Source organism: Hyla sarda, chromosome 8 (assembly GCF_029499605.1).
Source record: "Hyla sarda isolate aHylSar1 chromosome 8, aHylSar1.hap1, whole genome shotgun sequence".
In the NCBI taxonomy this organism is placed as follows: Eukaryota; Metazoa; Chordata; class Amphibia; order Anura; family Hylidae; genus Hyla; species Hyla sarda.
Window position 1 is genome coordinate 98623164 of NC_079196.1, and position 25247 is coordinate 98648410.

The window sequence follows — 25247 nt, forward strand, 5'->3', positions numbered from 1 at the left end:
GACTTACCTGCTCTGCTCTCCTGGATCCCGGCGCTCTCTAGGGCGCGCGCGCGCCGGCTTCAGTAAATTTAAAGGGCCAGCGCACCGGTAATTGGTGCGCTTGTTCCTCACCTCCTACTGGCCCTTCCCAATAAAAGGCACCTGTCCCTTCCTGCCCTTTCCGGATCTTTGTGCCTAGTGCCTTTGAGAAAGCATTCCCTACTGTGATATTGCCTTGCCAGTTGCCGAACCCATTGCTACTGTATACTCGCCTGTGAACCCTTGCTGCCTGCCCTGACCTCTGCTACGTCCGACTACGCTCTTGCCTGCTCCCTGTGTACCACGCTATATCAGCTGCCAGAGAGGTTGAGTTGTTCCTGGGGGATACGACCTGGTAGTTACCGCCGCAGCAAGTCCATCCCGCCTTGCGGCGGGTTCTGGTGAAAACCAGTAACTGCTTAGAACCGGTCCTCCAGTACAACCCGTGCCATCGCCTCTCTGGTCCAGAGGATCCACTACCTATCCTGCCGGTATGTGACAGATATGCATTGCCGTAAATGGTGATGGCCCAAGTCCAAGCAATCCTAGCTCAGATGGCACTGCTGTGCTCAGAATGTCCACCCCTAATACCAGCCCATTTGTATTCCGTAGTGTGAATGTGCCCTTTGGGTGTTGGTTAAAAAGACAGTATTTATTTCCAAGTTGAATGTTTCAGACAATTTATTTTAACAATGTTTTGTGGACATTGATATTAAAGGGGTACTCCGGTGGTCAATGTGTTTTTTTAGTTTCTACTTACCCTTGCAAGTGAGTTTTCTTGTTATCTCTGGTCTTGTGCTTGCTCTTTGTTTGTCTCTCTTTTCCTTTTTTGCACAAGTGTGTCTATGTAGTGTAGCATCTATTTCCGTTTTGCCTTTGTTTTAGAAACTACAGCTCCCAGCATGCCTTGTAGCCTGCCCAACTTGTTTTGCGTTGCAGCTTTTTTTTTCTTTCCCCTTTAGCACTCCCTATCCCCGCCCTGCTCATTAGTATAGTCCTCCCACCCACTGTCACCCCACAGTCCCCACATCAGGAAATGAATGGTCAGAGGGGGGAACTGATCTTATCTGACCCGCGGGGGCTGCTCTCCCCCGCCCCCTCCCAATGAATTGTCAGCCGCAGCGCTGTCCCCACATTAGGGAGCTAATGATATGTGACCCGCGGGCACTGCACTCCTTCTCCCCCCCCCCCAATGAATTGTCATCCGCAGCGTTGTCCCCACATTAGGGAACTAATGATATCTGACCCGCGGGCGCTGCTCTCATTCTCCCCCCGCCCCCCCCGCCCCAATGAATTGTCAGCCGCAGCGCTGTCCCCACATTAGGAAACTAATGATATGTGACCCGCGGGCGCCTCTCTCCTTCTCCCCCCCCCCAATGAATTGTCATCCGCAGCGTTGTCCCCACATTAGGGAACTAATGATATGTGACCCGCGGGCGCTGCTCTCCTTCTCCCCCCGCCCCCCCTCCCCCCCAATGAATTATCAGCCGCAGCGCTGTCCCCACATTAGGGAACTAAGAATATATGACCCGCGGGCACTGATCTGATTCCTGCCCTTCCACTACTCTCTCCCAAAAGCGATGTCCCTGCAAGGGTTAAAGGACACCTGTACTGCTAAATTTTCCATTTTCCTGTGCCCGGCTGCAAAATAAACTAAATAAACTTTGACTTACCTTACAGCGTTCCCCCGTTGCTACGGAAACGGCCTCACGGTCACGGGAACGTCACACAGCCTGTCACCAGCCGCAGAGATGTCCCGCCTCGGCCGATGATAGGCTGAGCACACTGTCATGTAAGGAGCCAGCCGGCTCCTTACATGACAGTGCGCTCAGCCTTTCACTGGCGGAGGCGGGGCATCGCTGCGGCCAGTGATAGGCTGACAGCTGTGTGACGTTCCCATGACCAAGGAGGCCATTTCCGTAGCAACAGGGGAACGCTGGAAGGTAAGTCAAAGTTCATCTAGTTTATTTTTGCAGCCGGGCACAGGAATATGGAAAATTTTGCAGTACAGGTGTCCTTTAACTCTAGCGGGGACATCGCTTTGGGGGAGGGGGGGGGTGTGGAAGGGCAGTAATCAGATCAGCACCCGCGGGTCACATATGCTTAGTTCCCTAATGTGGGGACAGCGCTGTGGCTGAAAATTTATTGGGGGGGAGGAGAAGGAGATCGGCACCCGCTGGTCACATATCATTAGTTCCCTAATGTGGGGACAGCGCGCTGCGGCTGACAATTCATTCCCTGATATGGGGACTGTGGGTGAGAAGCTGACAGTGCGCCAGAGGGGGGAATCATGATAGCTGATACCCCTGATTCCCCCTGCGGGCGCACGGTCCTCATGGCGGGGAAGGGGTTACGTAAATTGTGACCCAGACGCAGGGCAGGCTGACAGCGGGAGGAGACATCCATCCTCCCCAACAATTCAATGAATATTCATTACAGGGGTGTGGAAAAGGGGCGAAACCATTGCAGGAGAAGAAAAAACAGCAACGCCTGCAGCAATTACGTCTTGTCCACAACAGTGAACAAACATGGCTGCAGGTGTGCACAACAGTCAAAAGCAACCAGAAAAACGACTGAACTTCCTTCACAGAAAAGAGGTCAGTAAAAAACATATATGCTGTGGACAGATGTATAACATGTGAATTACCAAAGTGCTAAACTTGCTACAAACACGCTAGATAACCATGAAACTGTGGTACCGGAGTACCCCTTTAAGGGATTACCCTCAGGATGTGCCATCAACATCAGACATCAACCCCGTTTAGGTTAATGGAACTGTAATGCAATTCCATGCATAGCTGCTAAAATATTGTAGGCAACTATTATTTCACTGGATGCCCAGGGTCCTCCAGAACAAAGAGGTAGGTTGTGTCTAATGTTGCCTAAGGCTTATAATGTTGGGGGAGTCTTCCTGATCAGTTTATTATGCTCTTTAAAGAAAATCTGTCACCAGTGTCACCTGCACTAACCTGTCGGTACAGACAGGTAGTGTAGGTGACACTGATGACAACAATACTTATCTGGTCACATTCCATGCCGTGGGTCTCCGGCTACCCTTTTCGGTATCTTCCGTTAACCCCTTCAGTATCTTCCGACTTGGAGTATGTGCGGAGCTTAGTGGGTCCCACTGCTGGGTCCTGCGGCTAACATAGAGCAGTAATGGCATCACTAAGCTCTGCCCTCTGAAGTGGAAGATACAGATGATGATAGCCAGAGAACCACGACATGGAACAGGTAAGTATCATTGTCATAATTGTCACCTGCACTACCTGTCTGTACTGACAGGTCAGTGCAGGTGACACTGATGACAGATTTCCTTTAAGGGAATATAGAAATAACTTTAGGTTGGCATTTTCCTAACTCATAAACCTGACAGCATATTACCAGGATATGCCAGGTCTTTATGATTGGTGAGGGTGTGACCTTTGGGACCTTCACTGATTGTAAGAATGATGGGGGAGCAGTGCAAAGGAAATACAATGAAATGGATAGGTATACAGCTTTATGCTGAAAGATGAACCAGCTTGTGTTGTCAAGAGATAATGTTTTAGAGACAAACTTGTGATGTAAACTCAAGACCATTGCAATACAACACTATTTTAGACATAACAATATCAAATATTTGATAGGAGATAAACATGTAGCCTTGACAATTCACAGAGGAAAGTTCTGTATAAAAAGAATGATGTAAACACAAGTGCTGTATGTAACTCTTTAACTAAAGTCTGTGCCTGATTAACCTTATAACTAGCCATACTTTTCCATCTTGTCTTTTAATTTCATTTTTAATTTGCATGTTATCTAAGTTAAATTTGTGTTTTAGTTCTTTTGCAATAATAGGGACTGGAATTTGCAGAACAATCTAATCCAGAATCTGTATTTTAGAATGATGACATTGTGTAGTACAAATAATAAAATATGGTATATACAGGTATATCACATTTTTAATTTTCTTCTAGAATCACTTTATTCATTTTACTTTTAAAATAAACATTCCCTTAGTTTGGAATACATTTAAACATCCCTATACAGAGATAATTTTATGTGTTGATTGTTGAACAACACAGGGTTTATCTCTGAATACATTTATAGCTGTTCAGTTAAGGCCCCTATACACACAAAAGAAAAGTCATTTGAGCCCACAGATTTCAGCAGCAGAAGAGTGTCTAATGTTTATGAGGGTTTCCCAACGTGCACCAACTGATTTTGGCATGTCTGCTTAATGTTTATGGGGCCTTCCAACCAATGATATTGGAGAAAGAGTAGGATCGGGCATGTTGAAATAATTGTTATGCATTTAGTTATTATATAATGACACAGTGAACCATGTACATTATTAATTAAATGAAAATATTGGGTGTTACATACCTCCAAATATTCTGTATGTGAAGAAGAAGACAGCAATGAGTACAGCCAGGACTGATACAGAAGCGAGAGCAATGATGACTGTCAACTCACGATGCTCCCAACCTGGACGAGCTGAAAAGAGAAAAAAGATACTGTTATTCTACTCTGTAAACACTGCAACATTATTTCTGCAATTAAACCTCAAGCTCATTGCATGTATAGCTTTTTTAGATTTTAATGGTGTAGAAATATTATTTACCTCTTTTTGGATTTAGTTACTATTTCCGACCAGGAATTCGATAATAAGAATATAATAATAAGAAATAACTCTGCATATAGTCACAATAATACAGTGTCACAGCGTGCGCTCCGGTCCCCTTCCCCGGACCGGAGCGCCCGCTCCCTCGGCCTACTGCCTCGGGATCCCGGCGTCCCCGGTGTGACTGACCGGGTTCCGCGGCTGCTGTGACGGCTGGTCCCCGTTCACGCGCCGCGTCCCTATTCCACTTACCTGGCTCCCCGCTCCCTGCGCCGTCCACCTCTGCCTCCCGGCGCGCACGGCCCCGTTCTCTAGGGCGCACGCGCCCCCGTCAATAAATTTAAAGGGCCAGCGCACCGGTAATTGGTGCGCTGGTTCCTCACTTCCCCTGTCCTTCCCAATAAAAGGCACCTGCCCCTTCCGGCCCTTGCCAGATCTTTGTGCCCTAGTGCCTCTGAGAAAGCGTTCCCTATTGTGTGTATTGCCTTGCCTGTTGCCGAACCCGTTGCTACCGCCTACTCACCTTTGAACCCTTGTCGCCTGCCCTGACCTCTGCTACGTCTGACTACGCTTCTGCCTGCTCCCTGTGTACCACGCCATATCAGCCGCCAGAGAGATCGAGTTGCTACTGGAGGATACGACATGGTGGTTACCGCCGCAGCAAGTCCATACCGCCTTGCGGCGGGCTCTGGTGAAAACCAGTAACCACTTAGAACCGGTTCTCTGGTACAACCTGCGCCATCGCCTCTCTGGTCCAGAGGTTTCACTACCAGTCCTGCCGGTACGTGACATACAGTATGTCATGAAAGCAGGGCTAAACTAATAACCGCAAGTATAAGGTTATATAGAGATACTGCCTATCTGGTTATTTTGTAAATACATTACCTTCCTTATCTTGTGCTGTGTTTAACCTTATCAAAAGATATATCCCTGACAGCTGAATTCCTATAATTCAGAGCTCTGTGCTGCACTACATCTAAGAAGTATTATGGCCATAGACAGAAATCTATTATAACACAGAAAACTGAAGAAAAACTGCAGAAAAAGTTGAGTTAGCTCACAACTTCTGATTTAATCAAGCAATAATCTATTTGGCTGAAAAAAATCCAACACAGATTGTAGCTGTATGCAAATTGTCTAAATTATTTAATGGATCTGTAAAATAAAAAAAGTCTATCATTTCTATATATATTACATGTAATTCCGGTTTCTTCCTTAGTTTATCTAATAGTTATACAGAGTTACATCTCTAGGAATAAAATGTGCTATTGCAGACATCATCACCATGGTCCACCATGGCTAACTGGTTGACATAAACCACTGTTATATATTCAATAAGCAAATATGTCCAGATAACAGCTCCAGGAGGGACATAAACATATAGGGGGACACTTATTAAGGTATTTAGAGCCTTTTTTGCTTACAAAAGTCGCACAAAAAGTCGCACATGCACCTAAGCACTTTTTTGTGTGACTTTTGTGGGTAAGCAAAAAGTCACAAACAGCCTTACAGGAATGTGTTCTAAAAAAAATGGTATTCAAAAGTGATTTATTGGTTTTTGCTTATGTAGGTTACAGTTATCAACCCCTTGTGATAGTATGATAAATATGTCACACATAAGCAAAAACCAAAGCAAGAAAGAAATGGCTACAGAATTTACTTACCAAAGCAACAATGATAAATGTCCCGATTATTTCTAAAAATCCCAAATAATGCTTGAAATGCTAAAATGAAGAATCTACGCTAGGGTGTTTTGACAATGGAGCAACTATGTTATAAGAAGTACAAATAACAGAACTAAAGTTTTCCTGGCTCCAGACTGTTCGACTTTTCCCCATACCAGGAATCCCAAATAATAACACAAAGGAAGCAGCCAGGAAGGAAATGTGTTAATGAGGATCTTTGTGTGTAATTATCTGATGATCTGGCATTGAAAAATAACACTGACGTAGGCAACTAAATATTTGCTGGTATAAGATCGGTGAAAGCCCCCATGTAAAACAAGTCATCCTCTCCTGTCAAAAATTATAAATTATGTGCAACTGTTTCTATTCCTGGTAGACTGGGTAACAACCATCACAACTTCCACAGGAGATGTCACCCATATTTCCCACTGTCCCTGTCATTTAACAAAACTTTTCACATATGACAGAGTCACTCCCTGTGATCTCCATTCAGTTACAGGAGACAGGCTCCACTATGAGCCTATAAAGCCCGTTTCCTGCAATTGAATAGCTATTGCACAGAGTCCGGAGTGAAGTGCTCAGCCGCACACTTTGTTCTCATGATCATCTGAACACCCAGGCTCTGACTGATCAAAATGTTTGACATGTCTCTCTGACTTGTCAAAAGTTTTGTTAAATGACATTTACACTTTTAATCATAGAGCATCAGGCTAGTGAAATTGTATTGGATTCCCTACTTAATCCCTTAAGGACAATGGGCGTACAGGTACGCCTTGACGTGCGGGGACCGGACCGGGATGACTGCTGATATCTATCAGCAGGCATCCAGTGCCAATGCCCAGGGGACCAATGCCCATGCCTGTGCCAATGCCCAGGGGACCCCCACACCGGTGATTTGCAGCGATACCGGATCATATGGGTGTCAGGTGACCCGAAAAATAAGGGGGATCGGGTTGTCCAACCCTCCTATCCCTGCTATTGGTCTGTCAGAAGCGACAAACCAATAGCAGATTGGGGGCGGGGGGTTAAAGTATGGTTCTGCCCACCCACAGCAGTCCGGGCAGAACATGGGAACCAACGGCGACCGGCGACGGAGGTCCATTTACCATCGGCGATCGGTGGCGGGCGGCAGATGACGGCGATGTGGCTCCCTGGTGCGGCGATCCTATGGAAGCTGTTTGCTGTTTGGGCATGCTGGGATTTGCAGTTTTGCAACAGCTGGAGGGCTACAGTTTGGAGATCACTGTGCAGTGGTCTCTAAACTGTGGCACTTCAGATCTTGCAAAACTATAACGCCCAGCATGCCCAAACAGAAAACAGCTGTCTTGACATGCTGGGAGTAGTAGTTGCATACCTCCAGATGTTGCATAACTACATCTCCCAGCATGCCCTTCGGCGATCAGTACATGCTGGGAGTTGTAGTTGCGTGTCTCCAGCTCTTGTATAACTACATCTCCCAGCATGCCCTTCGGCGATCAGTACATGCTGGGAGTTGTAGTTTTGCAACAGCTGGAGGCACACTGGTTGGAAAATACTGAGTTAGGTAACAGAACCTAACTGAAGGTTTTCCAACCAGTGTGCCTCCAGCTGTTGCAAAAGTACAACTCCCAGCATGCACGGTCTGTCAGTGCATGCTGGGAGTTGTAGTTTTGCAACAACAGGAGGTTTGCCCCCCCCCCCCCTTCATATTAATGTACAGGGTTTACAGTGAGTTTCCTGCTTCAAGTTTGAGTTGCTGCAAACTCCTAGCGTGAAACTTACTGTAAACCCCTGCCAGTGCGAATGTACCCTAAAAACACTACACTACAATAAGTTGGGGTCTACACCAGCCTGTTAGTGTAAAAAAATAAAAAATAAAATACATGGGGGTTGCCCCATACTTTTTATTTTCACAAGAGGTAAAAGAAAAAAGAGACCGCAAAAATTTGTAACACAATGGGGGAGATTTATCAAAATCAGTGCAGAGGAAAACTTGCCCAGTTGTCCATAGCAACCAATCAGCTTGCTTCTTTCATTTTTATGAAGGCCTGTGAAAAATTTAAGAAGAAATCTGATTGGTTGCTATGGGCAACTGGGCAAGTTTTCCTCTGCATAGGTTTTGATAAATCTCCCCCTATGTCTATTGAGTAAGGAAATACCCCATATGTGGGCGTAAAATGCTCTATGGTCGCAAAACAAGGCTCAGGAGTGAGAGCGCACTATGTACAATTGAGGTCTAAATTTGTGATTTGCACAGGGGTGGCTGATTTTACAGCGGTTCTGACATAAACACAAAAAAAATAAATACCCACGTGTGACCCCATTTTGGAAACGACACCCCTCACAGAACGTAACAAGGAGTATAGTGAGCATTAACACCCCACAGGTGTTTGACGAATTTTCGGTAAAGTTGGATGGGAAAAATGCTGGTGTTACCCTACATTTTTCATTTTCACAAGGGAAAATAGGAAAAAAGCCCCCCAAAATTTGTAACCCCATTTCTTCTGAGTAAGAACGTACCCCATATGTGGATGTAAAGTGCTCTGCGGGTGAACTACAATGCTCAGAAGAGAAGGAGAGAAAAAATGTCCGGAATTGAAGACCACGTGTGTTTACAAAGCCCTCATAGTGCCAGAACAAAGGACCCCCCCCCCCATTTTGGAAACTACACCACTCACGTAATTTAATAAGGGGTGCAGTGAGAATTTACGCCCCACAGGTGTCTGACAGATTTTTGGAACAGTGGTCCGTGAAAATGAAAAATGTAATTTTTCATTTGCACAGCCCACTTTTCTAAAGATCTGTCAAACGCCAGTGGGGTGTAAATGCTCACTGCACCCCTTATTAAATTCTGTGAGGGGTGAAGTTTCCAAAATGGGGTTACATGTGGGGGTCCACTGTTCTGGCACCACGGGGGCTTTGTCCCTGACTTCCATTCCAAACAAATTCTCTCTCCAAAAGCTCAATGGCGCTCCTTCTCTTCTGAGCACTGTAGTGTGCCAGCAGAGCACTTGACATCCACACATGGGGTATTTCCATACTCAGAAGAAATGGTGTTACAAATTTTGGGGGGCATTTTCTCCTATTACCCCTTGTAAAAATGTAAAATTTGGGGAAAAAACAGCATTTAAGTGAAAAAAAGTTTTTTTTCATTTACACATCCAACTTTAACAAAAAGTCGTCAAACACCTGTACCCCTTGTTACATTCCTTGAGGGGTGTAGTTTCCAAAATAGTATGCCATGTGTTTTTTTTTTTTGCTGTTCTGGCACCATAGGGGCTTCCTAAATGCGACATGCCCCCCAAAAAACATTTCAGCAAAATTTGCTTTCCAAAAGCCAAATGGGACTCCTTCTCTTCTGAGCATTGTAGTTCTAACATGGGATATTTCCAAACTCAGAAGAGATGGAGTTACACATTTTGGGGGGCATTTTCTCCTATTACCTTTTGTAAAAATGGTACATTTGGGGAAAAAAATGCACTTTAGTGGAAAAAAAAAAGGTTTTCATTTACACATCCGACTTTTAATGAAAAGTCGTTAAACACCTGTGGGGTTTTAAGGCTCACTGGACCCCTTCTTATGTGCCTTGAGGGGTGTAGTTTCCAAAAGAGTATGCCATGGGGTTTTTTTTTTTTTTTTTTTTTTGCTGTTCTGGCACAATAGGGGCTTCCTAAATGCGACATGCCCCCCAAAAACCATTTCAGAAAATTTCACTCAAAATCCCATTGTCATTCCTTCCCTTCTGAGCCCTCTACTGCGCCCGCCGAACACATGACATACACATATGAGGTATTTCCTTACTTTTTTCCTAATACCCCTTGGAAAAGTTCAAAAATTGGATCTACAAGAACATACGAGTGTAAAAAAAAGATTTTGAATTTTCTCCTTCAATTTGCTGCTATTCCTGTGAAATACCTAAAGGATTAACAAACTTTCTGAATGTCATTTTGAATACTTTGAGGGGTGCAGTTTTTATAATGGGGTCATTTATGGGGTATTTCTAATAAGAAGGCCCTTCAAATTAACTTCAAAACTGAACTGGTGCCTGAAAAATTCCGATTTTGGAAATGTCATGGAAAAATTTGAAAATTACTGCTATACTTTGAAGCCCTCTGATGTCTTCCAAAAGTAAAAACATGTCAACTTAATGATGCAAACATAAAGTAGACATATTGTATATGTGAATCAATATATCATTTATTTGGAAGAGAAGATCCTGATCCCCTATATTTATATAGCACACTCTTAGAAGCAACAGCATGGAGGACATTATACAGGAGTACTAAGTAGTGTAGGCTATAAATCAATACTGGGAGAACATAGAACACCTTATACAAGGTGCTACAGGGTCCTCATAAATATGGAAGAAACACTGCATATAAAATTCCATCTTTAAGGCTGAAAAGACTGTAATATCTCAAAGTAAAACAATTCACGGTGTGCTTAAAATAAAAGCAGAACAGAACAGAGAAAAAGTAGGGAAGCTCCTGTGAATGTTAATTTGAGTCATTTAGGCTGGCTTCACACCACGATTTGACCTTCCGATGCATAGATACGATTTCGGAAGCTCAAATCGCCTGAAATCGTATCTGTGCAGGGACAGGTACTGACAGATACGGAGCCATTAACTATTATGGGGCTGCGGACCCGATCGTAGTCTGCTAGTGACTACGATCTGGTCATTTTCTCAGCATGTCAGATTTTTGACACGGACTGAAAATCATGGCAGACCACAATTTTCAGTCTGTGTCAAAAATCTGACATGCTGATAAAATGACCAGATCGTAGTCACTAGCAGACTACGATCGGGTCCGCAGCCCCATAATAATATATATATTATATTTATACAGCGATGCTTGTCCAGATGGAGAAGTCTATGCATGAATCTTTTCCAGGCAGCCTTTGTATTTGTATGAAGTCTAATAAAACAAGCGCTGTGTTTGCTCATACATTCTAACATAGATTCTGAAATTATGAACTAATTTCATTACAAGAGCATGACTCCACATTGCAGTGCAAGAAGATAATCCCATATGTGTGCATGGTTTCGTCTGAACACAGTATTCCCATCATGCAAGCTGACCCTTATAGTGACAGGTACACATGGCTCACCTAGCCTCCTTATCCCAGCCCTCCTCACCATAATGACAGTCTCTGTGTTTCTGTCACTATATATGGTAGCCATCAGATAACAGTGAAAGGGAGATAGGAGGTAGGGTTAGACCCTACCTCCTACCCTACAGAGTCTGCTGTACTCAGTTTCTGGTGCTATTAACAAAATGGCACCAAATGGCCTGGTTTACCAGTCTCTTTGAAGTTCTACAGTTTTCTATGTTTTATTGGCCAATATCTTGCGCACTCACCATTACTAGTCATAAAGTGCCATGTGTTTCATTTCAGGACAGCTGCAGCCATGGGTTTTATTACTGTAACTGGGTCATGCAATCACCAGCCTGACACACAGAATATTACAGTGTTTATATGAGGAAGTGGTCAGTCTTGGGTCAGCAGACTTTCTTTTAACTACAGTATTACATCATCATCTATTAGATCCCTTCGCACCAATCAGAAAATATGAAAAATCTTTATCACATGTCAGAAGTCTGTAAAATTGGTATCCTTTAATCACTTATTCCAAAACCCCAAAATACATTACCCTTCAGGTGCAGAAAACACATCAATCCAGAAATATTTCCATGAAATTGGCATGTTACGGTGTTTTATATTGGGACTCATTCCACTTTTGTATAAGCAAATTCATCCATTCACAATACGTAATAAGTCTTTCTGCAAGCATATCAAATAGACAATAACCGGTATGATGTCTGGACAATACCCACACATATTGGCCCTGATTTATAAACTATCTGAGAGAAAAACTGGAGAGATTTTCCCATAACAACCAATCACAGCTCAGCTTTCATTTTACCACAGCTCATTAGCTGAGCTGTGATTGGTGGCTGTGGGGAAATCACTTCAGTTTTTCTCTCACACAGTTTGATAAATCAGGGCCATTAAGTGCAATCTTCTATATTCCGGCTGATTCACATCTTCACCAATCTACCTTCTACATAACCTGTATTCATTTCAATAACAGATGGTAAAGGGCTTTAGGCTTTTTCTCACATATCACTGCACACATATCTCATAAAGAGAGGTATGTGATACATTTGAATTCTGCAAAGGATCTGTTAAAGTGTACCTGTCGTCAACAAAACCTTTTACATAATGTAGATAATACCATTATATGTATATATGTATATTTGTAATAAACATTGGTTATTAAATATGTATATTTTTTCCCTGCATCCTGTGTGTCTCTATGAGGAGTCCAAATACAGGAAGTGAGGGTGGACAAGCAGGGCTCTGTGCACTGAGGACAAGCAGGGCTCTGTCCACTGAGGACAAGAAGGGCTTTGTACACTGAGGACAAGCAGGGCTCTGTACACTGAGGACAAGCAGGGCTCTGTACACTGAGGACAAGCAGGGCTCTGTACACTGAGGACAAGCAGGACTCTGTACACTGAGGACAAGCAGGGCTCTGTACACTGAGGACAAGAAGGACTCTGTACACTGAGGACAAGCAGGGCTCTGTGCACTGAGGACAAGCAGGGCTCTGTGCACTGAGGACAAGTAGGACTCTGTACAGTGAGGACAAGCAGGGCTCTGTACACTGAGGACAAGCAGGGCTCTCAGCACTGAGGACAAGCAGGGCTCTGTACACTGAGGACAAGCAGGGCTCTGTACACTGAGGACAAGCAGGGCTCTGTACACTGAGGACAAGAAGGACTCTGTACACGGAGGACAAGCAGGGCTCTCAGCACTGAGGACAAGTAGGGCTCTGTGCACTTAAGACAAGCAGGGCTCTGTGCACTGAGGACAAGCAGGGCTCTGTACACTGAGGACAAGCAGGGCTCTGTACACTGAGGACAAGAAGGGCTCTGTACACTGAGGACAAGCAGGGCTCTCAGCATTGAGGACAAGCAGGGCTCTGTACACTGAGGACAAGCAGGGCTCTGTACACTGAGGACAAGCAGGACTCTGTGCACTGAGGACAAGCAGGGCCCTGTACACTGAGGACAAGCAGGGCTCTGTACACTGAGGACAAGCAGGGCTCTCAGCACTGAGGACAAGCAGGGCTCTGTACACTGAGGACAAGCAGGGCTCTGTACACTGAGGACAAGCAGGGCTCTGTACACTGAGGAAAAGCAGGGCTCTGTACACTGAGGACAAGCAGGGCTCTGTACACTGAGGACAAGCAGGACTCTGTGCACTGAGGACAAGCAGGGCCCTGTACACTGAGGACAAGCAGGGCTCTGTACACTGAGGACAAGCAGGGCTCTCAGCACTGAGGACAAGCAGGGCTCTGTACACTGAGGACAAGCAGAGCTCTGTACACTGAGGACAAGCAGGGCTCTGTACACTGAGGACAAGCAGGGCTCTCAGCACTGAGGACAAGCAGGACTCTGTACACTGAGGACAAGCAGAGCTCTGTACACTGAGGACAAGCAGAGCTCTGTACACTGAGGACAAGCAGGGCTCTATACACTGAGAACAAGCAGGGCTCTGTACACTGAGGACAAGCAGGGCTCTCAGCACTGAGGACAAGCAGGACTCTGTACACTGAGGACAAGCAGAGCTCTGTACACTGAGGACAAGCAGGGCTCTATACACTGAGGACAAGCAGGGCACTGTGCAGTGAAGCTCTGTGACATGCTACGGGCTCACACATGAGGATGATTGACAAGCCAGGAGCCTGCACAGAGCCCTAATTGTCCTGTCCTCACTTCCTGTATTTGGACTCCTCACAGAGACACACAGGCAATAGCTGCAGGGACAGCTTTTTATACCCCAAAATATACACATTTATTAACCAATGTATATTACAAATATACATATAATGTTACTGTTGACGACAGGTACACTTTAAGGATTCTTCTTCACACAACCACTCTGACCATTATTATTGTATAAAGACTGGCAATAATAATAAGAAAACAACTGGTCCTTACAAGTCATCAACTGTAACCAAAATTGTCTGTAAGGCTCAGTTCACGTTTTCTGGTTGCCAGATATACATATACTCGAGTGTTACATCTATGAACCCGATGTATGTTCCAAGAGTGTCCTATAGGCCACATTCACATTGTTAAATCTTACATTTGTTTCTTGCTTTCTGAAATACAGAGCAAATGGGGTTATTCACATGAATGTATAAAATATGTGCAAATGTTTTAAAGGCTATATACTACTTTCTTTGTTTTGCTTAGGGATGCCATGGACAGTGATCGGAGAACATTCGGACCCAGACTGATCAAAACTTTTGACACATTTTAGGACATGTTCAATGTTTTTTAAAGCAGCAGGTACACTTTGAGGTAAAGCCATCCAGTTGCAGACATCAGCAGCATACATTCTTTTTTACAAATACTTTTGTTGTGTTTACCAAAAGGGGTAAATCTCTTGTGCAGAAAGCGCTTGGTGTGGCTTATAAGGTCAGAAATACAGGGAAATAGGTACAATTATATGCAGAGCAGGAAATACATTGTTAACTGATTGTATACTGATCCAGAATAGTGCTCAGCTGGAATATTTCCAACCAAGGTAAGGTTGCTGGGATATACTGCATGCATAAAAACACGTCAATGTCCCTTTAAGTTATTTTTTTTTCACGGTACGTGGGACTGCCCTTTAAATAGAACTGAGAGCATATTTTATTCCGGATGCAGACATGGAGTCCACTTTGTCTGGAAGGGTCCCAACACCACAGCCCTTCTTTGGAATGAAGGGAGGGCTGCGATTGTCTGATTCCCTTACAGACAGCACAGGATGGACTTTTATGAAAGATTGGCATGAGGCGCTTTCTTTTAAGCCGCATGTAAATGACAAGAATTCATAGCTAAAAAGCTTAAGTGGGAAGCCAGACATTTTACCCGGTTAAGCTGCATTTCTGTTGTGCTTCCACCATGAAAGGTTTCCTTTATGCTTCAAAATAATGTCAAACAATAGTGGAAATGTTTACATCCAGAATGACATTTCTGGCACAGATAGGGAACGGAGGATTGTGACTCTCTATAACCAGAGTATGTTATATAAGGCAACATTATTTCCTCTTCAGTAAGAAAATTGAAAGAGAATTAGCAATGCTTAAGGAAAAAAGAAAGGCGGTGAGATAACCCTTATTTTTCACTACTAAAACTGACACTTAACATTTAATAAAGAATGTCAAAAACAGCTAATTCCTATAAATACTTACAGCTCATAACAATCCTCATGGTTTACAAGTCACCAGAGGACAGATTGTGTTACAAAGCCTGTGTTTGCTGCTCTCCAGGCACAACATACTGCTCCATATATGGCAACTAGTGTTCTGCAAAAGTGAGCCTATATTTTACAGTATATCTATTTAAATATATATATATATATATATATATATTAATTATATACTATACTATAATATATATATATATATATTAATTATATACTATAATATATATATATATATATATATATGTCAGATCTTAGCAAATTCTCACAATGTGTCCACTATTTAGATAAGCTCAATGATCTCCAACATGCCTAACAACTTCCTCGTTACTATCCCCAGATAACTATCATCACAGATATCCTCAGACAATTATAGAATGCTGATTTTAACAACTAGGATAGGGAAGGGGTAATAAGGCACCTACATGACTATGCAAAATAAACACACAACACAAACTACTTTGTGGGTGGGGGTCAGCCACAGTTTTATTTTATTTATTTATGATATATGATACTTTTTGATGTTGATATTTATGATATATTTATGATGTTGATATTTATGATATATGATATATGATACTAGCTGAGTACCCGGCGTTGCCCGGTTTTTCCTTCCCAATCCTTGTTGGGGAGGAAAATAAACAAAGGAGGAAGCTTTTGACTTCATATCCCGTCCTCATATATTGTTGTCATATCCCGACCTCCTATCCTGACCTCCTATCCCGACCTCCTATCCAGACCTCCTATCCCGACCTCCTATCCCGTCCTCCTATCCCGTCCTCCTATCCTGTCCTCCTATCCCATCCTCCTATCCCGACCTCCTATGCTAACCTCCTATCCCGACCTCCTATCCCGTCCTCCTATCCCGTCCTCCTATCCCGTCCTCCTATCTCGACCTCCTATCCCGACCTCCTATCCCGACCACCTATCCCGTCCTCCTATCCCGTCCTCCTATCCCGTCCTCCTATCCTGTCCTCCTATCCCGTCCTCCTATCCCGACCTCCTATCACGACCTCCTATCCCATCCTCCTATCTCGACCTCCTATCCCGTCCTCATATCTCGACCTCCTATCCCGACCTCCTATCCTGACCTCCTATCCCGTCCTCCTATCCCGACCTCCTATCCCGTCCTCCTATGCCGTCCTCCTATCCCGACCTCCTATCCCATCCTCCCATCCCAGTTATTGAAATATCTCCAGCCATACGGAAGTTATGTGACAACATACATTTCCCATTGATTTGCATGGGACTTTAAACAAAAACCCCGACCCTCACAAATGGGGGTGAGTAAGGGTTAAATCACCTATCCTATGTTTGTTGTTGACATATAAGTAACATGTGTGCCAAGTTTCATGTTAATATCTTTAGCCGTTTGGACGTGATGCTGGAACATACATACATACATACACACACACACACACACACACACACGTTGAGTTTTATTTATATATATATATATATATATATATATATGTATATCAATGTGTGTGTATATATATATATATATATATATATATATATATATGTATGTATGTTCCACAAAAACTATATTATATATATATATAGATATGTATATATATATATATATATATATATATATATGCTGAGTACCCGGCGTTGCCCGGTTTTTCCTTCCTAATCCTTGTTGGGGAGGAAAATATACAAAGGAGGAAGCTTTTGACTTCATATCCCGTCCTCATATATTGTTGTCATATCCCGACCTCCTATCCGCGTCCTCCTATCTGCGTCCTCCTATCCGCGTCATCCTATCCGCGTCCTCCTTTCCCGCCCTCCTATCCGTGTCCTCCTTTCCCGTCCTCCTATCTCGTCCTCCTATCCCGGTCCTCCTATCCCAACCTCCTATGCCGTCCTCCTATCCCGTCCTCCTATCCCATCTTCCTATCCCGTCCTCCTATCCCTTCCTCCTATCCCGTCCTCCTATCCCATTCTCCTATCCCGACCTCCTATGTCGACCTCCTATCCCGACCCGTAATATGTGTACCAGTTATTGAAATATCTCCAGCCGTACGGAAGTTATGTGGGAACATACATTTCCCATTGATTTGCATGGGACTTTAACCCCTTAAGGACTGAGCCCTTTTTCACCTTAAGGACTCAGCCATTTTTTGCAATTCTGACCACTGTCACTTTAAACATTTATAACTCTGGAATGCTTTTAGTTATCAATCTGATTCCGAGATTGTTTTTTCGTGACATATTCTACTTTAACTTAGTGGTAAAATTTTGTGGTAACTTGCATCCTTTCTTGGGGAAAAATCCCAAAATTTGATGAAAAATGTGAAAATTTTGCATTTTTCTAACTTTGAATCTTTCTGCTTGTAAGGAAAATGGATATTTCAAATAATTTTTTTTTTATTCACATATACAATATGTCTACTTTATGTTTGCATCATAAAATTGACAAGTTTTTACTTTTGGAAGACACCAGAGGGCTTCAAAGTTCCGCAGCAATTTTCCAATTTTTCACAAAATTTTGAAACTCGCTTTTTTTCAGGGACCAGTTCAGGTTTGAAGTGGATTTGAAGGGCCTTCATATTAGAAATACCCCATAAATGACCCCATTATAAAAACTGCACCCCCCAAAGTATTCAAAATGACATTCAGTCAGCGTTTTAACCCTTTAGGTGTTTCACAGGAATAGCAGCAAAGTGAAGGAGAAAATTCACAATCTTCATTTTTTACACTCGCATGTTTTTGTAGACCCAATTTTTGAATTTTTGCAAGGGGTAAAAAGGAGAAAATTTTTACTTGTATTTGAAACCCAATTACTCTCAAGTAAGCACATACCTCATATGTCTATGTTAATTGTTCGGCGGGCGCAGTAGAGGGCTCAGAAGGGAAGGAGCGACAAATGGTTTTTGGGGGGCATGTCACATTTAGGAAGCCCCTATGGTGCCAGAACAGCAAAAAAAAAAACACATGGCATACCATTTTGGAAACTAGACCCCTCGGGGAACATAACAAGGGGTAAAGTAAACCTTAATACACCACAGGTGATTCACAACTTTTGCATACGTAAAAAAAAAAAAACAACAATTCCCTAAAATGCTTGGTTTCCCAAAAGTTTTACATTTTTAAAAAGGGTAATAGCAGAAAATACCCCCCAAAATTTGAAGCCCAATTTCTCCCGATTCAGAAAACACCCCATATGGGGGTGAAAAGTGCTCTGCTGGCGCACTACAGGTCTCAGAAGAGAAGGAGTCACATTTGGCTTTTTTGAAGGAAATTTTGCTCTGGGGGCATGCCGCATTTAGGAAGCCCCTATGGTGCCAGGACAGCAAAAAACCCCAGATGGCATACCATTTTGCAAACTAGACCCCTTGGGGAAAGTAAAAAGGGGTAAAGTGAACCTTAATACCCCAAAGGGGTTTCACAACTTTTGCATATGTAAAAAAAAAAAAAAAATTACCTAAAATGCTTGGTTTCCCAAAAAATTTACATTTTTACAAAGGGTTAAAGCAGAAAATACCCCCCAAAATTTGAAGCCCAATTTCTCCCGATTCAGAAAACACCCCATATGGGGGTGAAAAGTGCTCTGCTGGCGCACTACAGGTCTCAGAAGAGAAGGAGTCACATTTGGCTTTTTTGAAGGAAATTTTGCTCTGGGGGCATGCCGCATTTAGGAAGCCCCTATGGTGCCAGGACAGCAAAAAACCCCACATGGCATACTATTTTGGAAACTAGACCCCTTGGGGAACGTAACAAGGGGTTAAGTGAACCTTAATACCCCACAGGTGTTTCACGATTTTTGTATATGTAAAAAAAATAATTTTTTTTTTACCTAAAATGCCTCTTTTCCCAAAAATTTTACATTTTTAAAAAGGGTAAAAGCAGAAAATACCCCCCAAAATTTGTAACACAATTTCTCCCGAGTACGGCGATACCCCATATGTGACCCTAAACTGTTGCCTTGGAATACGACAGGGCTCCAAAGTGAGAGCGCCATGCGCATTTGAGGCCTAAATTAGGGACTTGCATAGGGGAGGATATAGGGGTATTCTACGCCAGTGATTCCCAAACAGGGTGCCTCCAGCTGTTGTAAAACTCCCAGCATGCCTGGACAGTCAGTGGCTATCTGGCAATACTGGGAGTAGTTGTTTTGCAACAGCTGGAGGCTCCGTTTTGGAAACAGTGGCGTACCAGACGTTTTTCATTTTTATTGGGGAGGGGGGCTGTGTAGGGGTATGTGTATTTGTAGTGATTTTTACTTTTTATTTTATTGTGTGTTAGTGTAGTGTTTTTAGGGTACAGTCACATGGGCGGGGGTTCACAGTAGTTTCACGCTGGCAGTTTGAGCCGCAGCTCAAACTTGCAGCCGGATACTTACTGTAATCCTCCGCCCATGTGAGTGTACCCTGTACGTTCACATTGGGGGGGGGGGGGAACATCCAGCTGTTGCAAAACTACAACTCCCAGCATGTACGGTCTATCAGTGCATGCTGGGAGTTGTAGTTTTGCAACCGCTGGAGGCTCCGTTTTGGAAACAGTGGCGTACCAGACGTTTTTCATTTTTATTGGGGAGGGGAGGGGGGTTGTATAGGGGTATGTGTATACGTAGTGTTTTTTACTTTTTATTGTGTGTTAGTGTAGTGTAGTGTTTTTAGGGTACAGTCGCACAGGCGGGGGGTTCACAGTAGTTTCTCGCTGGCAGTTTGAGCTGCGACAGAAAATTTGCCGCAGCTCAAACTTGCAGCCGGATACTTACTGTAATCCTCCGCCCATGTGAGTGTACCCTGTACGTTCACATTGGGGGGGGGGGGGGGAACATCCAGCTGTTGCAAAACTACAACTCCCAGCATGTACGGTCTATCAGTGCATGCTGGGAGTTGTAGTTTTGCAACAGCTGGAGGCACACTGGTTGTGAAACACAGAGTTTGGTAACAAACTCAGTGTTTTGCAACCAGTGTGCCTTCAGCTGTTGCAAAAGCTACAACCCCCAGCATGTACGGACAGCGGAAGGGCATGCTGGGTCTTGTAGTTATGCAACAGCTGGAGGCATACTACATTGGCTGGGGATGCTGGGGATTGTAGTTATGCAACAGCTGGAGACACACTGGTTTGCTACATAACTCAGTGTGCCTTCAGCTGTTGCAAAACTACAACTCCCAGCAGTCACCGACAGCCAACGGGCATGCTGGGAGTTGTAGTTATGCAACCAGCAGATGCACTACTACAACTCCCAGCATGCACTTTAGCTGTTGGTGCAAGCTGGGAGTTGTAGTTACACAACAGCTGAAGGTACACTTTTCCATAGAAAGAATGTGCCTCCAGCTGTTGCAAAACTACAAGTCCCAGCATGCCCATAAGGGCATGCTGGGAGTTGTGGTGGTCTGCCTCCTGCTGTTGCATACCTACAGCTCCCAGCATGCCCTTTTTGCATGCTGGGAGCTGTTGCTAAGCAACAGCAGGAGGCTGTCACTCACCTCCAACGATCCTCGCCGCACAGGTCAGTCCCTCGTCGTCTCCGCCGCCGCCGTCGCTCCTGTGGCCCCGATCCCAACATTGACGCCGGGGATCGGGGTCCCCAGCACCCGGGGTGCACGTCCCGCACCCGCTCACGTCCTCCGGAAGAGGGGCGGAGCGGGTTGCGGGAGTGACACCCGCAGCAGGCGCCCTGATTGGTCGGCCGGTAATCCGGCCGACGAATCAGGGCGATCGTGAGGTGGCACCAGTGCCACCTCACCCCTGCAGGCTCTGGCTGTTCGGGGCCGTCGGAGACGGCCCCGAACAGCCTGTAATTCCGGGTCACCGGGTCACTGGAGACCTGATTGACCCGGAATCTGCCGCAGATCGCTGGACTGAATTGTCCAGCGATCTGCGACAATCGCCGACATGGGGGGGCATAATGACCCCCCTGGGCGATATGCCCCGATGCCTGCTGAACGATTTCAGCAGGCATCGGGCACCGGCTCCCCTCCGGCTAGCGGCGGGGGGCCGGGATTTGACAGGACGTACTCAAACGTCCTGAGTCCTTAAGGACTTGGAAAAGGGGACGTTTGAGTACGTCCTGCGTCCTTAAGGGGTTAAACAAAAACCCCGACCCTCACAAATGGGAGTAGTTAAGGGTTAAATTAACTATCCTATATTTTAAGTGGACATATCAGTAACATGTGACCAAGTATTATCGAAATATCTCCAGCCGTTTGGAAGGTATGCAGTAACATATATTTCCCATTGACTTGTATGGGACTTTAAACATAAACCCCGCCCCAGGCAAATGGGGGTGAGTAAGGGTTAAATCACCTATCCTATGTTTGTTGTTGACATATAAGTAACATATGTGCCAAGTTTCATGTTAATATCTTTAGCCGTTTGGACGTGATGCTGGAACATACACACATACATACACACACACACACGTTGAGTTTTATATATATAGATAAGATAATAACAGTACAAATGCAGGCACACAGCGTTATACACCCCATACTCCGGGGGTGCAAATCAGCCTAGGTGCCCCCTCAAACAAATATTTACATAGACCCGCCATGACTTCAAAATTAACAATTACAACCTGGGAGGTAGGGAGGGAAAACAGGTTGAGGAGAGACATAAAAACTGGGAAACAAGGAATAATATACCGTATTTTTTGCCATATAAGACGCTCCGGCATATAAGACACACCCAATTTTAAAGGAGGAAAATCTAGAAAAAAAAGATTCTGAACCAAATACTGTAGTAAAATATTTTATATTAGTATAGTTCCCTCACAATAGTTGGCAGTATAGTTCCCCCACAATAGTTGGCAGTATAGTTCCCCCACAATAGTTGGCAGTATAGTTCCCCCACAATGGTAGGCAGCTCCTCCCCCCTCCCCCCCACAATGGTTGGCAGTATAGTTCCCCCACAATAGTTGGCAGTATAGTTCCCCCACAATCGTAGGCAGCTCCCCCCCCCCAATGGTTGGCAGTATAGTTCCCCCACAATAGTTGGCATTATAGTTCCCCCACAATGGTAGGCAGCTCCCCCCCCCCCAATGGTTGGCAGTATAGTTCCCCCACAATGGTTGGCAGTATAGTTCCCCCACAATGGTAGGCACTGGCAGCTCCCCCCCACAATAGTTGGCAGTATAGTTCCCCCACAATGGTAGGCAGCTCCCCCCTCCACAATGGTTGGCAGTATAGTTCCCCCACAATAGTTGGCAGTATAGTTCCCCCACAATGGTTGGCAGTATAGTTCCCCCACAATGGTTGGCAGTATAGTTCCCCCACAATGGTTGGCAGTATAGTTCCCCCACAATGGTTGGCAGTATAGTTCCCCCACAATGCCACAATGGTTGGCAGCATAGTTCCCCCACAATAGTTGGCAGTATAGTTCCCCCACAATGGTAGGCAGCTCCCCCCCCCCACAATAGTTGGCAGTTCCTCCCCCCCCCCCCCCCCACAATAGTTGGCAGTATAGTTCCTCCACAATGGTAGGCAGCTCCCCCCCACAGACATACAGCTTCCAGCCATATACAGTGTATGGCTGGAGGCTGTATGTCTGTACTGCTGCCCCCACAGTGTTCCGGTCACCGCTCCTCTGGCCCGGTGTCACAATCTACTGCTATGGCCTATGGACCATAGCAGTAGGTGACGGGACCGGAGGAGCGGTGACTGGAACACTGAAGATTACGCGCCGCCGGTCACTCACCAGGCCCCGGTCGGCGCGCGTCTTCCTCCGGTCCTCCGGCGCCTCTATGGTTGTACGCACGTCGGGACGTCACTGACGTCCCGTGCGTACAACCATAGAGAGGCGGAGGATCGCAGGAAGACCGCAGGAGGGCACGCATCGGCCGGGGAATGGTGAGTGACCCGAGGACATCCTTATGTCCCGAAAAGATTTTTCGGGACATAGGGATGTCCGGCATAGGAATACCTATGATTTTATCTGCCCGGGCCGGCTCCTGTGTGTGGCTGCAGGCGGGGGCCGGCCAGAGCAGGTAAAAACTAATACTGTACAGTATATTAAAAACCAGGGGGCCTCCAGCTGTTGTGAAACTACAACTACCAGCATGCCTAGACAGCCTTTGCCGGTCCGGGCATGCTGGGAGTTGTAGATTCAGAACAGCTGGAGGCACCCTGGTTTTTAGTATACAGTTATTAGTAATTCACCTGCCCGGCGCCCGGAACTGTATGTTCCAGGCGTAGGGCAATAAACATAGCCGGTGTGAGGGGAAAAATTCACCGGCGGTCATGAGGCTGCTGCGGGCGGGAAGCGGGTAGTCAGCGCTGTACCGCACTGCCGCAGCCTCTGTACTTACAGCTGACTTCCCGCTCTCGCCTGCAGCAGCCTCGGGCGTATATTCGCCGTATAAGACGCACCAACTTTCCCCCCCACGTTTTGGGGAAGAAAAAGTGCGTCTTATACGGCGAAAAATACGGTACATTTGGGTGACAGATGATTGGCTAAGGATGATAAAACCTGATAGGTCACTGTAAATTAACAACCAGTAATTGGCCAAATTGACCTGCACAGCAAAGGGGTCATGCTAAGGTGGCAACAACAATAACTAAAGGAGGGAGGGGGAGACCACAGCTGTCTCCAGTTTCCTGCAGTCCAGTGCCCAGCACTCACAGCTATCCTGAGACAACTATACTCACAGCTATCCTGAGACAACTATACTCACAGCTATCCTCAGACAACTATACTCACAGCTATCCTGAGACAACTATACTCACAGCTATCCTCAGACAACCATACTCACAGCTATCCTGAGACAACTATATTCACAGCTATCCTGAGACAACTATATTCACAGCTATCCTCAGACAACTATACTCACAGATATCCTAAGACAACTATACTCCGATATCCTCAGACAACTATACTCACAGATATCCTAAGACAACTATACTCTGATATCCTCAGACAACTATACTCACAGCTATCCTCAGACAACTATACTCACAGCTATCCTCAGACAACCATACTCACAGCTATCCTCAGACAACCATACTCACAGATATCCTAAGACAACTATACTCCGATATCCTCAGACAACTATACTCACAGCTATCCTCAGACAACTATACTCACAGATATCCTCAGACAACTATACTCACAGCTATCCTCAGACAACTATACTCACAGCTATCCTCAGACAACTATACTCACAGATATCCTCAGACAACTATACTCACAGCTATCCTCAGACAACTATACTCACAGCTATCCTCAGACAACTATACTCACAGCTATCCTCAGACAACCATACTCACAGCTATCCTCAGACAACCATACTCACAGATATCCTAAGACAACTATACTCCGATATCCTCAGACAACTATACTCACAGCTATCCTCAGACAACTATACTCACAGATATCCTCAGACAACTATACTCACAGCTATCCTCAGACAACTATACTCACAGCTATCCCCACAGACAACTAGAGTGACTACATTCCCCAGAAAACTATACTTGCAACTCTCCCCAAAAATCTATAGTTATAATTCTCCCCAAATAACTATACTCACAGTTATCCTTAGACAACCATACTTACAACTATCTCCACAGACAACTATATCCACAACTATCGACATACAACTATACTCACAGCTATCCTCAGACAACTATACTCACAGCTATACTCGGAAAACTATACTCACAGCTATCCTCAGACAACTATACCCACATCTATTTACATACAATTATACTCACAGCTATCCTCAGACAACTATACTCACA

General features: G+C 44.8%; 1 protein-coding gene across 1 annotated transcript in view; it reads right to left on the minus strand.

The window, feature by feature from the left end:
- The window catches only part of BMPR2 (bone morphogenetic protein receptor type 2), a 187838-nt gene that overhangs the window by 57696 nt on the left and 104895 nt on the right, over positions 1–25247 (minus strand). Inside the window, exon 4 of the mRNA XM_056534226.1 lies at positions 4387–4497. Within this exon, the coding sequence (XP_056390201.1) occupies positions 4387–4497 (111 nt within the window). The remainder of the gene's footprint in view (positions 1–4386; positions 4498–25247) is intronic.